General features: G+C 41.4%; 1 protein-coding gene across 1 annotated transcript in view; it reads right to left on the bottom strand.

The window, feature by feature from the left end:
• The window catches only part of PRKCG (protein kinase C gamma), a 462,939-nt gene that overhangs the window by 241,515 nt on the left and 203,682 nt on the right, over positions 1-17,742 (bottom strand). The window contains exon 3 of the mRNA XM_040325670.1: positions 10,793-10,875. Coding sequence (XP_040181604.1) covers positions 10,793-10,875 — 83 coding nt within the window. The remainder of the gene's footprint in view (positions 1-10,792; positions 10,876-17,742) is intronic.

A 17,742-nucleotide genomic window follows, 5' to 3' on the forward strand; every position in this document is an offset into this window, starting at 1 on the left:
TTGCGTGGAGTGACACATGGGGTCCAATACTGAATTCTCACATAAAGAAGTGCATTGAAATCCTTGCTAGCCGCAGTTGTGGTTCACTCCTGTTCACCAGAGCTGTTAGTCCTCAGGGCCCACTAACAGGCCAGGTTTTCAAGATAACAGGTGATATAATTTTCTTCTCAGCGATTGTGGTATTCTAGTCTGCATCATCCCAAGGGAATACATAAAACCTGGCCTGTTAGTGGGTCCTGAGGACAGGGTTGATGACCACTGTCCTACATGCTTGAAAAAATTCAATGAATGAAAAAGACGGGCCACGGATGGCAAGTCTAGGAAAGAAAGAGCAAGATGAAATTGGATTCCTCCAGCCAGAAAATGAGTCGTGCTCTGTTTTTCTGCAGCTTCTAATGCACATTGTGAAAAGTGAAATAAAAGTAGGCAATTTCAGTACGTGAAGTGTCCCAGGAGGCTGCAAGTGGTAGAAAGGTAGGGCAATCAATGTCATTCTCAACTCAAAAGCGCTAAGGGATCAAAAGTGCCAGGGGAGGAAGAGTGTACTCATTTTTGAGTGAGGGTCTGCTTTAAGTGCAAACAAAATGAATTTGTTTACAGTATTTATTCACTGATAATAATTGGTGGTACTGATGGGTAAAACTAGGGGTTAATAAAAGAGACAATTATATTTCAGTTTATTGATTCAAGTGCCTCAGTGGAGATTTACAAGGCAATTAAGTCTATTTATATAAGCACTGTGTAGAAAATGATTTGACAGTATTCAAGAATATGAGTTGATGGAACACTGACATAACTACTCTAGGATCAATTGTGCTAGCACACACTTGTGCAAATATGGATCTTTTGTTTGACCCCAAATAACCTGGGGTTCGTTTCTTGGTAATAAACATTAAACCGGTCATTATTTTAGCTGTCAAGTCTGTTTTATTTTTTTTAACTTAATAAGTGCATTGGAATATTTGTTGTATGAAACCGTAGGCTAATGCCTAGTACACACGATCGTTTTTCCCGTTGGGAAAACTGACGTGTTTTCCTTTTTCCCGGCCGTGTGTATGCTAGTTAGTTTTTCCGCCAGGAAAACTGCAGTTTAAAAAGTTAGAATATGTTCTCTTTTTTCTAGCTGAGAATCGCAGCGTATTTTTTCCAGCAGTTTTCCTATGGGAATCACTGAGGGAGCATACACATGGCCAGTTTTCCAGACCACAGTTCTCCTGTCAGGAAAACCGGCCATGTGTACAGGGAAAAAGGGACAAAGCCGGTTCTTGGTTTTCCCCTCGGTTTTCCCAACGGTGTTTTGACTGTCGGGAAAACTGATTATGTGTACTAGGCATTAGAGTAAACATAGTACTACCCTAAAGTGAACGTGTATGAACAAAATAACAGCGTCACTTATCTTACCCTACCCCAGTGTTTCTCAATTCCAGTCCTCAGGCCCCCCCAACAGGTCAGGTTTTCAGGATTTCCATTATTTTGCACAGGTGATTTGATCAGTTTCACTGCCTTAGTAATCACGACAGCCTTTTCATCTGAGGGAAATCCTGAAAACCTGACCTGTTGGGGGGGCCTGAGGACTGGAATTGAGAAACACTGCCCTACCCATACTCACCTTTACTTTATGTGCTACTTTTGGTTGCAAGAGAAAGACAAGACAGTATAACCTCCAAACTGATGTGTCAGAGCTTACACCTCCACCTCATATGACATGGCGGGACCAATCACAAGGCACCAACTCTGTCCCGTGATAGAAGGGTAGTGATTTACATGTCACCCATAATCAGAAGTAACAAGTATTTCACTTTGCTTATGGCTGCACAGTGGAAAGAAGGAAAAATTAGCAAAAATTATTTCCAGAGGGGTAATTAAATGACCCTGTTACTTTTTGTGATAAACAAATGCTTTTTTGAAGAATTAGTTTGAGCTTAAAAAAGTATATTCAACAATAGGCAGCTGTAATATTTTAAATCTGAACCTGAGTTGTTATAACAATACATGGTACATTGTAGCAACTTCAATGCTTGAAGCCTGACCTGTCCCAGCATCTGACCGGTCATTCAGACGGAGTGATGAGCTAGGGGATGCAAGCCCAATCTTGCATTTAGATTGTATGAAACTCGTAAAAGTGTAAATTAACTTTAGGTATCCCACAACATATACTCTAATTCAATATTCTAAATTCCAGTTTCAGTGGGGCCAACCACATAATGTTTAAAGACTCTTAATGTGTCCAATAATTTAGCAACCAAGCATTATATATTGCTACATATGATTTAAAAAAAAAAAAGACATACATACATACATACATACATACATACAATTGTATTTGTTATTGATTAGGGCAGCACTCATCCAGTAAACTACCAGTATTGTTGGTGTACAGCAGAAATTGAAGCCTGAACTATATAAGTACCTAAAAGATATTAAAAAAAAAGAAGAACTCCAAACATATCCAATATCCATCAGTAAAACAGTTTTGGATCTCAGCAGACCCTTTGTCAGGTACAAAGAATCGTTGCTGCATACTGGACTAATTTTCTCCAGATTCCGGTAACCTTTTCAGAATTTCCAAGTAACAAGTTTGACTGTTGTACCATGTTCTATGAACTCAGTGAACTCTGTCCACATTTACATCCATCCTTTGTTTTTGGCTGCCCACTTCTTGTGTCATCGTGGACATCTTCCCACCCCTCCTTAAACCCCTTATGCCAATCAAAAACACTTGATTTCTTCATTGAATGTTCACCATAAGCATGTTGTAACAGAGCTAAAGTTTCACTTGCACTTTTGCCAATTTTCACACAAAATTTGATGTTAATCTGCTGATCTAGATTGTCAATCATTTCCCGCCAACAGCGCAACACATGCATACTGTATGTTGAATCTTCCATCTCTACTACTCCATGTAGACTAAGTCAACTGGTCTGTGACCCAGACGAGGGCAAGTTAGAACATGCTCGATTGCGAATGGCTGTGTGACTCACCACTATAGTGTTTCACAATGGAGATATATATATATATATATATATATATATATATATATATATATATATATATATATATATATATATATATATATATATATATATATATATATATATATATATATATATATATATATATATATATATATGTCTAGCTCAGTGTTAGATGAATTTTCAGTGAGTTCACAGCCAACAGGAACTAAGGTTTAAGGGCGTGGTAGCCCACTTTTATTGAAAGTAACAAAAAGATGAAAGTTCACACATGCATTTGGTTTCTTCTCCCAAAAACAACAACTGAAAAATGCCAATCCACCTGGCTTTTAAGGCTCTCAGCCTTGGGCACAGTTCCTTGCTGCACAGGCCCACTCCTGGCCTTTAGGAAGGGGCTCTGACACTCCAGGCTTCCACACTACTCCAAGACTCACGGTTCCCTCTGGTCCCCAAGACTCTCTCTTCCAGTTGTCTCAGCTATAGTCTCCACGACTCTTTCAGCTGGCCCAACTCAGTCCACTGACCTGGAACCTCTCCCACATGGAGTACCGTCCCAAGGATATTGCCCGAGTTCTTAATCAGTAGCACACCTCTCTCCTGTCTGCAACAACTGCTCCAACACCAACTCATTTCCCACACACTGAGCTATGTTCAGCTCTGCCTTATAACGGCTGTGTGCACCTGGACACACAGAAATATATATATATATATATATAAATAATAAATTGAAGACCAGCCAGAATTTTTATAGCCTTTAATAGACTTCAAAAATGCAAATTTCATCAAATATGTATGGCTGTCTGACCTTGTTTGGGTGTGTTTACCTAATTTTCTGTCCTTCTGACAGCCTACAACAGAACAAAGACCCAGGTGAGCAATGTCATAAGGGCAAAAAGCCACAGACGCTAATAACTTGACAAAAGGTTCTAACCATTCCCCATTTTACAAAGAAAAGTTTTGTTGCAGCCCTTCTGCCCTTGAAACATTTGCCCTCACTTTCTGTTCCGACATCAAGTGAGGGGTAATCTCCCAAAACGGGATATAAATTGCAGTGTAAACTTGAAGGCCCAGATTCACAAAGCACTTACGCCAACGTAAGTGCAAATATGCGCCGTCGTATCTGTGCACCAGACCCACAAACTAAGATGTGCCTAAAAACAGGCTACACCCCGACGTATCTTGCTTGCGCCGGCGTAGAGTGGGCGCACATTTAGGCTGGAAGCATGGTGCCGCTCCCATTGATTAGCCATTTAAACATGCAAATGAGGGAAATGCGGCGATTCACGTACGTGTGCCCGACGCAGGCTACGCGAGGTGCGCGTAAGTTGTATGTCCGGCGTAAAGTTATTCCCCATAAAGGAGGTGCAACCCAGCAGCAGACATGCAAAAGGTCTGCACCAGGGAACACAAGCCGGTGTATTTTACGTTGGACGTGTGTCTGGCTGGGCGTAGGTTACGTTCACGCCATACGCAGTGATCCGGCGTAGTTTAGGCAGTTGTTCCGAGGTGGTTGTGAGCAGGCGCAGGGGGGGATGCGTCCACATCATGTCGCATGCGCAGTTCGGGATACGTATCTGTCTGGCGCTTGGCCCATCATTTGCATGGGGTCACGCCTCATTTGCATGGAACATGCCCACTTCCACCTACGCCGGCGTACGCCTTCGAAACCCACGCCGTACTGGCACAGCGTTGGGAGCACTGGCTTACACTAGACAATATTCATCATGTACTAAAAACCTAGACACAATTCTCTGCTGGTCTTCAGCAAAACCTAAACACTGGGGGTAGAGATATCTTCCCTCCCAAAACCACTTAAAATTCTCTAAAATCTCCAATCCGGGAATACCAACATTTGGGAAAGCTGACAAAAACAATTTTATACGCTCATAATCGATACTCCTTAGTCTTATGCCCTGTACACAAATGCAGGGTTTCCAACGGGAAAAGTTCCCGTCGGAAATTCCATGAGGAAAGCCGAGAACCTGCTCGGTCAGTCTTTCTCCCTTCACACAAGAGGTTTTCCCCGACAGGGCTTTGGTCGGCAATCCCGGCTGTGTGTATGCTCCATCTCAGTTTTTCCCCGTAGGAAAATGGTTAAAAACTGCCGTGCAAAAGTCTGCCGTTTTTCCTGGTGGGAAAAAAAAAAAAGAGCTGGTTCTCTTTTTTTGTCCGGCGGTTTTTGGGCATATTTTTTGTCAGAAAAACTGGGAGGAGCATACACGGCCAGGATTCCCAGCCAAAAGCTCCCCTCCCAGTTTTCCCATCGGAAAAAACGTCTGTGTACGAGGCTTTACACTCTGCATACGCATGAACCCTGTATCCTTTCTACAACCGATTTCACAGTGGAAGAACCTCGCACTATTATACTGTGAAACTCAATTCTTTCTTGGTTTGGCATTCTGATGCCATTAAACCTTGTAAAAATGGACACCTTCATAGGAAAATAATAAATTGTAAACTGGTTACAGTGGGGATCGAAAGTTTGAACACCCCAGGTAAAATTTTGTATTAATGTGCATAACAAAGCCAAGGAAAGATGGAAAAATCTCCAAAAGGCATCAAATTACAGATTAGACATTCTTATATGTCAAAAAAAGTTAGATTTTATTTCCATCATTTACACTTTCAGAATTACAGAAAACAAAAAATGGCGTCTGCAAAAGTTTGGGCACTCTGCAGAGTGAATATCTTGTACTGCCCACTTTGGCAAGTATCACAGCTTGTAAACGCTTTTTGTAGCCAGCCAAGAGTCTTTCAATTCTTGTTTGAGGTATCTTTGCCCATTCTTCCTTACAAAAGTCTTCCAGTTCTTTGAGATTTCTGGGCTGTCTGTCACGCACTGCTCCTTTAAGGTCTATCCATAGATTTTCATTTATGTTGAGGTCAGGAGATTGTGAAGGCCATGGCAAAACCTTTCGTTTACGCCTCTTGATGTAATCCCCCGTGGATTTTGAGGTGTGCTTAGGATAATTATCCATTTGTAGAAGCCATCCTCGCTTTAAACTTCAGCTTTTTCACAGATGGCATCAAGTTACCATCCAAAATTTGCTGAAATTGTATTGAATCTATTTTTCCTTCTACTCGTGAAATGTTCCCTGTGCCACTGGCTGCAATACAACCCCAAACCATGATTGATCTACCCCCATGCTTAAAAGTTGGACAGAGGTTATGTTCATAAAATTTTATGCCCTTTCTTCTCCAAACGTACCTTTGCTCATTCAGGCCAAAAAGTTCCATTTTAACCTCATCGGTCCACAGAACTTGTTTCCAAAATGCATTAGGCTTGTCTATATGTTCATTTGCAAAGTTCAAATGCTGATTTTTGTGGTGAGGACGTAGAAGAGGTTTTCTTCTGATGACTCTTCCATGAAGACCATATTTGTACAAGTATCTCTTTATAGTGGAATAGTGTAACACAACTCCAGTGTCTGCCAGATCTTTCTGGAGGGATCGTGCAGTCAAACGTGGGTTTTGAATTGCTTTTCTCACAATCCTGCGAGCTGTTCTGTCTGATATTTTTCTTGGTCTTCCAGATCTTGCTTTAACTTCCACTGTTCCTGATGACTGCCATTTCTTAATTACATTCCGAACAGAGGATACTGACATCTGAAAACGCTTTGCTATCTTCTTATAGCCTTCTCCAGCTTTGTGAGCGTCAACTATTTTCAGTTTCAGTTTTCTAGACAACTGCTTAGAAGAACCCATGTTGCCAATTGGTCAGGTCAAGTTCAGATGAGTCTGGGCACTTAAAACCTTTGAGATTGACATCACCTGGTCTTCCCAGACGATGATTGAGAACAATCCATGACGCTGGCAGGTCTCAGATTTGCAAAGGGGGCAGTGCATGCTATAGATTCTGTAGGGTGCCCAAACTTTTGCAGACGCCATTTTTTGTTTTCTGTAATTTTGAAAGTGTAAATGATGGAAATAAAATCTAACTTTTTTTGACATATTATAAGTATATACTATATATAGTAATATGTCTAATCTGTAATTTGAAGCCTTTTGGAGATTTTTCCATCTTTCCTTGGCTTCGTTATGCACATACATCAATACAAATTTTTACCTGGGGTGCCCAAACGTTCGATCACCAGTGTATATAGTGCAATTAAGCACATGAAACATACAGATTGTTGGGGTAAAAGCAAGTTGAAAGTAGGTTTGCGCTACGCAGGTATTGTGTTAATGGAAAATTGATTTAACACATTACGATCAAAGCCTGTGTTCTCAAACTTTCTTTTATCAGACACGTAGTAAACCATGTCCATTTATCTAAATCTACACCCATTAAGCCACAATCAATTTTTTCCATGCAGCATTTAGGCATGCCTATTTCTCATCTCATGCAATTGGGAGATACAGTATGCATTGAAAATGACATCCCTGTGATTTTTTTTTCTGCAAGTGTGTTTAATGTTAGGCTGACAACATTGTGTAAAGCAATATAACTGACAGGCTGAGGGTGATTTGAGTGCTGACCCTTCCTTTCCCAATCAAAATGCTTCTATGTTGGGTATTTGAAGGAGATCATATTAACCAAATTTAAGATGTATTACCGTACTTTAATGTAAAAAAATATAAATAAAACGTATGGACTGTTTTTAAATAATTTTGTAAAGTATAGGTTTAACAAATAAAGCAGGATATCCCCCAAAAAATTACAGTGCATGGTACTACTGTTAACTTCATCCCAAATGATTTGTTTTAAATGTTTCAGTGAAACACACACACACAGCAATAATTATAGCAACAAATGAAATGGATTTTGGTGTACACCCCAATTTGATTGTAGAATCACAGCATGGGTTTCATGCATTTTAAAGTTTAAAATTAGAAATGTCTTAGAAAAGCTGAACCCTATATATAGCAATATAGAGTTGTATCCTTCAACATGGTTCCCCTTGTCATGCCATTTTCAAGTATACAAAAACACTGGCATAGCACCTTATGCAAAATTTATTTTTATTGTTGTGATTTGTGCCCGCTATAGCCAATATATTACGCTGATCTCTATATTAAAGAATTTGGTCACAATGTTGAGATCTCACCTATACATGCACATTAATGCTTATTACAACCATTTTAGCTAGGAATAAGATTTAGATTCAAAGCAAACCCAGCCCCTTCACTGTTCATGAACCTGCCAAATTATTGTGGCCATTCTATAAACAAAAGAATACAACTTTATCAATGCCTGTATCAATGCTCCCAGGAAAGATGATTTACATCCTTCAGTAATCAATCCCTGAGGTGGATATTGTCTGGGTTTAACAGCAGTACTGGTATCAGGGTCGACAGTATCTCCTCTATAGTATGATCACACTGTCTTTCTGTAGAAGGGGTTAAACACAGTCATAGTTACTCACTACTTCTCTTCATCTTGATCAATACAATACCAGTTCCCCATGGTGAATTCAGTCCCTACTGCCATTCACCTGCCCAAATTCCCAGTTGCTGTAATGTAAACACAGCAGCAGGAATCCTGAGAGACATCATAGGCCAAAATATGGTCATAATTATGTTTAGTCAATTAAGTCACATGGGATCCCCAGATCTGTGTTTACATTACCACAGTTCTGGAGATCTGTAATTTAACAATGTGGCAGGTTTGTATCAGTGGGCACCAGGTTGGCATGATTGACAAGAATTACATTGCTGAATGCCATATTATACACATTAACAAATAACAAACTGGAATAAACAGCTTTGGGATCCCCTTAAAATTCCAGCCAGGCCCTTAATATGCAGTCTAAGTGGCCACGAAAGAGAGGGAAGAGAGCATGTGCCACCCCCTTCCTGTACAGGACCAGGCCACATGATTTCATTATTGCAGGAATACCTTGCAAGGGGAGATAGCAAAGCCTCCCCACACTTGCAAGGAACCTAGTCCCAATGCTGAAGAATAAGGGTCTCTTCTTCCCCACATCCGTTGTCCCAAGAAGGATGTTATTGGGTAATCGGTAGGGGACACCTTTTCTTGTGGGCCATAGAAGTGCACTTAATTGCGCACTCATGTGGCCCAGAATCAGACGCAAACGGCTAAAGCCCACTGTTGGATTATGTCACTGAGCCGCTCTAGTCTCTGTATGTATCCCAATAATAATGTTGGGATCCACCCAAATGTCTGACCAGCAGTTGGCTCAGTCTCTCAGCACACCTCTGAAAGCCTGAGCCAGCTTCTCCCACCTCCTCTCCTGCCAAGCGTTCCAGAGAGATTTGGAGGGGCAGAACAAAGATGTGCATGACAGTCACAGAGTTGATCCAAAAAATATTGGATTGCCTCTTGGGGGGGATCAGGAAGACCCCCCCCCCCACCCTGCTAATAGGGGGAAAAGCAAATAGGATCATGTTTTATTTGGGAATTTGTTTTTTTGTTGCCTTTCTTTGGATCAACTGCGGGTATTGGATAATGTATATGGGTGTTTTCTATTTGTGTGTGTTTTTTTCTCTGTTGGTTGAACTGGATGGACTTATGTCTTTTTTCAACCTAACTGTGTAACTATGTGTAACAGATGTGCATAGCACTGCGTTGTACGTTGCGGTAACATGTGTGTTACTGCAATGCAAAATGATGATTACAGCGTTAAACCTCAGTTTTAGTGTCAAAACTATTGTCAAACATGTGTTGAAGTCTGTTATTACCCATAGGTGAATTATGTTTTTTTTTTTTTTTTTTAATGGTCTGTAAAAGGTTGGAGATGGAAACTGATTTAATAGGGCAAGGTAAACTATTTTAAAGAGTGGGGTAAGCTACAAAGAAAATTTGAGACTGACGAGTTTTAAAGGCACAGCATATTATCTATTATTGTATTTGCAGGTTTATGAGATTCAGACACTGACAAGGTTTTTGGTTCTGTTTTAGAATGTTGTCTTTGGTTTTGTTCCCTGTCATTCAAAGACTCATGCCGCGTACACACGATCATTTTTCGGGTTGTAAAAAACTAAGTTTTTTAAAAATGTCATTTAAAATGATCGTGTGTTGGCTTCAGAGCATTTCGGGTTTTGAAAAACGGGCCAAAATGTATTCGAACATGCTCTATTTTTTCACGACGTTTTAAACAATGTAGTTTTTCGGGTTGTAAAAAATGATCGTGTGTGGGCTTTGACGTGAAAAACCTGCACATGCTTAGAAGCAAGTTATGAGACGGGAGCGCTCGTTCTGGTAAAACTACCGTTCGTAATGGAGTAAGCACATTCATCACGCTGTAACAGACAGAAAAGAATGAATCGTCTTTTACTAACACAAAATCAGCCCAAAGGGTGGCGTCATCTGAATGGAACTTCCCCTTTATAGTGCCGTTGTATGTGTTGTACGTCACCGCACTTTGCTAGAGCATTTTTTTTAACGATCATGTGTAGGCAAGGTCGTTTTAATGATGAAGTTGAAAAAAACGTTGTTTTTCTAGACCCTGAAAAATGTCGTTTTTTACAACCCGAAAAATGACCGTGTGCACGCGGCATCACACATAGGCCATGCTTTATTTATATAGTTGGATTGTTTATCTAGAATGGTGAAGGTTAATGAGCTGATTTCTATTTGTCGACACTACTATTAATTAATTGCTGTATGCCGGATGGTTTTGAATGCCTTACTGACCTCTTTGGCACACAAATTGTTAATGCATATTCAGTATTCCAAAAATAAACCTGGTTTTACTTTTAAGTTAATATCAGATGATTATCATTTCACCATAGCTTTTATCAGTCATGCTCACATCAGATTATAATTGCATGCATAATATATAGACATATTCTTTAGCAGAAGTGTTTAGGTTTACATTTACAATGAGACAGAGTCAGTGAATTCACACGGTACTTACATCTGCTTGTGGTCCTTTACCTGCACCAGGGCATTCAAAGGTGACAAATTCATGGCATCTTTTATGAACTACAAAGCTGCAAACTGTAAAGAAATATAAAATAATTTACATTAGAAAAGAATTAAGAGAGCAAAAAATAATTAGGAGGAAATATTAAAATATTATTTTATAGAGGTACAACACATTTTTAAGGACCACAATGCAATAATGAGTTTCAGCTTCCTTGGGTGTAATGACATCACACACAAAAAAAATACAATTTCTGTGTGATCAAAGTGTGGCTCTAGTTAAAAAAAATTATATACACACACACACACACACACACACATATATATATTGCTTCCTGTGACTTCTTGAGGCAAATTTCCTTCAATTTATGTTACATAGGAACAAAACATGAAGTGAGAAGTGATTTCTCTGAAAAGAGGAAATTCCCTTGGGATCTTTCTAGCTATCACCAGAACAGATATCCCCACCCCTCACCTTCTGTTGACACTAACATTTTGGAATTACTGTCAGTTTTTCTTCCTGTGGTTACCATAGGGTTGTGAAAATATGCCCAGGTTAGATTTACTAAGGTTTTGGTGAATGCTGCTTGAAAATTGGAAAACCGAAACATAGTGGAAAATCTTATTAAAGTCTATGAGGGGCCAAATCCAATTAGTAAATTCTGGGCCTTTTAGGGCTAAAATGCCAGCTACTATTAAAAATAACAAAAAAGCACAAGAAGCTGGGCACTTGTCATGGAGAATATGTAACAATTCAAGACAAAAATTGTAAACAAAAATACCATACAATGGGGTGTGGATCTTTTCAGGCAGCTTGAGGCCTCGTACACACGACCGAACATGTCTGCTGAAACTTTCAGCAGACATGTTACGTCGTGTGTAGGGCCGACCGGACAATTTTCCGGCCGACCGGACAGGTTTCCAGCGGACAAATGTTTCTTAGCCTGCTAAGAAACATGTCCGCTGGAAGCCTGTCCGTCGGACATGTCCGATGGTCAGCACGACTCATCGGACATGTCCGCTGGCCCGAGAACCCGCGCATGGCGTCGAAGCGATTCGACGCATGCGTGGAAGCATTGAACTTCGGGTTTCGCGCACGTCGCCGCGTCATCGTCGCCGCCACGTCACTGCGTCGTCACCGCGTCGTCTGTCCGCTGGGAATTTGGTCTGATGGTGTGTATAGCCATCAGACCAAATGATCCCAGTGGACATGTCCGATGAAAACGGTCCGCGGACAGTTTTCATCGGACATGTCCGCTCGTCTGTACGAGGCCTCAAAGATGTCACTAAACGTTAAATTTTTCTAAAGGGGTTGTAAAAGTAAAAAAAATATTTCGTAAACAGCTTCCTTTACCTTAACCTTAGTGTAGTCCTCCTTCACTAACTTCATCCTTCGATTTTGCTTTTAAATGTCCTTATTTCTTCTGAGAAATCCTCACTTCCTGTTCTTCTGTCTAACTCCACACAGTAATGCAAGGCTTTTTCCCTGGTGTGGAGTGTCGTGCTCACCCCCTCCCTTGGGGTACAGGCGAGTCAGGACATTGCAGATAGAGAAAGGAGCTGTGTGTTAGTGGGTGTCCTGACTCTCCTGTTGTCCAAGGGAGGGGGCGAGCACGACACTCCACACCAAGGAGAAAGCCTTGCATTACTGTGTGGAGTTAGACAGAACAGTAAGTGAGGATTTCTCAGTAGAAATAAGGACATTTAAAAGCAAAGTCGAAGGATGAGGTAAGTGAAGGAGGTCTGCATTAAGGTAAAGGAAGCTATTTAGGATTTTTTTACATTTACAACCCCTTTAACCCTTTCGCTGCCAGATCCCATGCTCCACTTTTAAACTCAGGTGGCCAGACCATTTTTGCAATTTTCCCATTGCTTTTTTATTTTTCCCTTATGCCGCGCCCACACGATTGGTCCATCCAATGAGAACAGACCGATGGACCGTTTTCATCGGTTAACCGATGAAGCTGACTGATGGCCCGTCACGCCTACACACCATCGGTTAAAAAAAACGATTGTGTCAGAACGCGGTGACGTAAAACACAACGACATGCTGAAAAAAATTAAGTTCAATGCTTCCAAGCATGCAACTTGATTCTGAGCAGTGCGTGGATTTTTAACCGATGTCGTGCCTACTAACGATCGGTTTTGTCCTATCGGTTAGGAATCCATCGGTTAAATTTAAAACAAGTTGGCTTTTACTTAACCGATGGTTAAATAACCGATGGCGCCCACACACGATCGGTTTTGACCGATGAAAGCGGTCCATCAGACCATTCTTATCGGTTTAACCGATCGTGTGTACACGGCATGACAGTTTTCAGAGTTTGTAAAAGACTCTCTCTCTCCCCCCCCCCCCCCAAACCATATATTTTCTGAAAGCACATGAGTAGTAAAATAAAAAGAAGGTGCTACTGAATTCTAAGGCCCCCGTGATATTTGCATAAATGTTTTTTGAGAAATATTTTTGCTAAAAATACACTAAAATTATAGTTAGCAGATACAAACACAGCAAATTATACAACATTCCTGCTAAATTCCTACTAAATGTAAAAGCTTAACTGTTAGGCCTCGTACACACGGACGGACTGTCTGCTGAAATCGGTCCGCCGGACCTTTTTCAGCAGACATGTAGACCCGGAGATTTCTGTCTGATGGTTGTACACACCATCAGACAGAAATCCGCGTGTACACGATACGCGGTGATGTGGAAGGTCAATGCTTCCACGCATGCGTCGAATCACTTTGACGCATGCGAGGGATGGCGGCTGAGCGGACATGTACGGTGAGTCTGTACAGACGACCGAACATGTCCGATGGACTGGCTTCCAGCGGACATGTTTCTTAGAATGCTAAGAAATTTTTGTCAGCTGGAAACCTGTCCGGTCGGCCGTACACACAACCGAACATGTCTGCTGAAACTGGTCCGCGGACCAGTTTCAGCAGACATGTTTGGTCGTGTGTACGGGGCCCTATTGTACACAAACATGTAACTAACCAAATTCTTCACAAAATCTGGAGGTTTTCAATTTTCCCTTACAGCTTTCAGAATTTGTAAAGGGACCCCCTAAACCATTTATTTTAGACCAGTAGAATAAAATAAGGTGCTACTGATTTTTGAAGGCCCGAAAATATTTGAGCAGATGTTTACCAGATCACTATTTTCACTGAAAAACCCTAAGCCCTTATTTTCACAAATAAACACAATATTGTTTACAAAATTCCTAATAAGGGATTATTTAATGGCATGTGCTAAAGCATACGCCCATGAAGGGTCGTGTTTACCCACACAAGGATGTACAGGTGTTCTATGCATCCCTGTGCAGGCGGTCCTATTCATGTCTATTGGGATGCAATGGCTGCAAGGATAATTCTGACATCTGTGTAGGTATACTGTAGGTGCATGGCCCCAAATGCAGTGCGAGTTCAGGGACATTCACCCACATGGATGTCAAGTTGGGAGCAGTGGCTGTGTCCCTGCACCCACTGCATGCCAGTTGACATCAATGGGAATGCACGGAACACCTGTGCATCCCTGTACAGCTAAACGTGGCCTCGCTGTATTAGGCCCTGCATAAACAAAGCCTCAGGCCTTGTTTAGACATGCAGCTGGGGGGTGGCAAAAACACACAGTTGAGCTGCAATAGGCAGCTGACAGGTTTTTACATGCTGCAGCCTTGATGCTTTGCGTCCACAGCAAAGTTGAGCCAACTTGTAGCAATGCTTTTCATATGTAAGCAACAGCAGGTGTAGGTGAGGGAGACACAGGACAGAGAAGAAGCGAGGTGTGTGTGGGGGGGGGGGTAGGGTAGGGGTCACATTTTAGGTAAATAGCTCTGATAAGGGGTTTATAAGTGCATATCATACCCCCTTAAACAAAAGACCACTTTAAAGGGAGCCTTGGTAAAAAAAAAATTCACATTATCTTAAAAGAAATTACTACTTAAAAAAAAAAAAAAAAGCTAATCTCAAAGTATCATGAACAAAAAAGGGGAATGGAGTGCCCAAACAGCTAGCAAAGAGAATTAATGTTTCCTTACTTACGCTAGTCTCTCCCTATGCAATTTTTCAGTTTTCCCAACACTAGCTTCCAATACACTAACACTATTGCTGCTCTGTACCTACCTTTTCCTTCCGTTGTTGCCCTATTATAATTGCTGTCCACATTTCAAGGCCATGAAGCACATTATGGTTGAAAAAAGTTTTTCCTCTGAATTATCACATAAATTCACCAAGACCATGATTCTCAAACCTGCAGGAATAACCTCATACCATAGTACAAGCAATCCTTAGCCAGGAGGGGCTTCAGGTTGAGGCTTTATTGGAAGTGGCCTAAGTTCTGCTTTGAAGTCCAACTCTATCCAAAGCTTTTCTTTTTGATTTGGTTAGAGCAAGGATAGAGCAGAGAATCTTAGAATCGATCTCATGTTTTTATTATTGCAGATTGTGTACTAAGAGGTTTATTTATATTCTAGTGGCATGGAGTCAGAGGGACAGAAAATGAAGAGGAAGAAGAATAATCTCCCTAGTGCGAAACAGCATTAAAAAAAAACAAGTAGTAGCTTTCATTTTTAATACTTGCTATAGTAAAGTACATTTAAGCCAACACATTAAGGGGGTCCAACTTTTCTAAATGAGATATTTTGGATTTCCATTCTGATATAATCATTCCACTTTCTAATAGTGGAAATCAAATCAAGGCAACTTTGAAACTAAACTCAAAGCAAGCAATAGTTATTTATACAGCTGTAAAGCAAGGAGGACTGGCAGCAAATCTGGTCCAGTCTTGCTTTCTGTACCATCAAGATCACTTGTACCGAAGCAGCATTTAAGCGGTGCTCCACCAAAAAGTTCCACTTTAAGGCCTCTTCTACTACCCCTTTTTCAGCAATGGCACTTCTGGGGAGGAGGGGGGGTGGGTACCCAATTTTGATAGGTACCTGCTCCCATTTCCACTCCAATCGCCTAGAAGATCGAAGCGGAAGTTCTCCTCCCCCTCACTTCCCACAGCGTTCTGGGACACGCGACAGATCCCAGAAGACTGTGGGACCATTTTCAATGTGCAACATGGTTCAAGTGGATGTTTATGCAAAGTCAGCAGTTGCAGTTTTTGTAGCTGCTGACCTCTAAATTTTACATAGGAGACTAGAACTCCTCTTTAAGGTCCTCACTTGCTGGTACTTGGTGCCATCCAGATCGCTGCATCTCCTCCTTACCCCCTTGGACTGGTGATTTAGAGGCTGTAACTTTCTCTTTCTAGGTTTTACTCTCTTTACCCATTTTGTTCTGTGTAAGTATGAAAAGTTTCTATTGTGGACAATGTCTCCTCCCTCCCTTGTAAGTCGAAGCTTCCACTGCACTTCTTTATCAGATGATGAAGGCCTACTAGTTTGCTTGTAAGACTGATTCCTGTTGGGTTGGATTACAGAAATCCTCTCCTGTAACACATTGGGTGCACCCCAAAAATGTGTCCTAAAAATCTAAATGTTAGTGAAAATAAAAAAAATATATTATAGTCAGTACAAAGTTATTTTGGTTGCAAGTGAACAAATATGACTACAATCACTACAAACAGTAAATATCTATTGAATGTGTAGCACTACCCCCGGAGGAGCTGCTGGTTGTTTTGGGTCTACGCTCTGTGATTAACCCCTTAAAGTGGCTCAAAACCCTCCCTTGACACACCTGGTAATATGGAAGTTGTGGACCCCAGTAGCTTGTGGGGAAGCACAATATCCCGTTACACTACAACAGATTATGCAGACTAAGGGAGTTACCTTGAATGGAAGGGACCTTGTAATATGAAAGATAGGCTGCACACAAACTTTAAAATAACCAAAGTGATGTTTTACTTAAAGAAGAAACAAAGGAACATAAGCAATAGTGATGCTCTATTTGCAGATCCCTTCAATATCAATAACAATACTAAAGCTTTAGTGTGAGCTAGGCTACAATGTCATAAAAGAGTAGAACTGATTAAAGTAGTAAAACTGCTTAAAGTAATAGAACTGATTACTCGGTCAACGAGCAATGCAATGCATATAGTAAATATACAACTCTAAATAGATAACCCATGGGTACTATAGCCAATTAGCTTGACCTGGCGTCCCAGGCCAAACTTCAATACAGTCTCCTGCTAAAAGTTTGTGCACTTGTACGTTGGCATGCGATGGCACGCAAAGAGAAATTTGTAATCCAAAGAGGGTAATAATGAATTGTTAAAAGTTTCCTGGATGGTCAAACCGTTAAGATGGATATTAACAATCCGCCCTTCCGCAAGACAATCAGTACTTTCAGGCAAGTGCCCGTCTCACCCAACCGGTTCAGGCCTTGTCCTCTATGGCACACCGTTCAGCAGTCTCCGGTCCTCAGACAGGTCGCAGGGTTACTGGGATCTTGTCCGATGACTCCGGCAGAAACTCTGTCCTTCCTTCTCAAAGCCGCTCTGCCCGGGCGTATGTAGGCCTCAACTGCGGCCCACTCTCTGTGGAGACACTCTGGACAGTGTCCTCCTGGGTTGAAGAGGCGGTCCAGAGAGAGCGGGCCAAACACGTCCTCTCCCTTAAATTATCTCCCCCAGCAGGCGTTGCAGAAGGCAAAGCATCTTGGGGTTGCACAGCTGCTCTTTGGGTAATGTAGTTCATTACAACCCAGGACAAATGGAGTCTCTTCTTCTGAACTCAATTCCCCAACATTCACTGCGGTACCAGGATGAATTGTAAACAGGTGGCTCTAACCCAACTCAGCCAGAGGAGGGAGCCGAGATCCTTCAGGATCAGCAATGGTAGTCCTTTGTATCACATCAGAAAGGGCGATACCCCGCTATATGTATCTTTGTTCGGTTTTAAGTGCAGTGAACTGGCACTGAGATGCTTTGATCAAACAAGGTCCATAAAGACATGTATGAGCAAGTTGGGGGTGGAGGGATTTGACTGGCATGCACAG

The sequence above is a fragment of the Rana temporaria genome, chromosome 10 (genome assembly GCF_905171775.1).
Source record: "Rana temporaria chromosome 10, aRanTem1.1, whole genome shotgun sequence".
Lineage (NCBI taxonomy): Eukaryota > Metazoa > Chordata > Amphibia > Anura > Ranidae > Rana > Rana temporaria.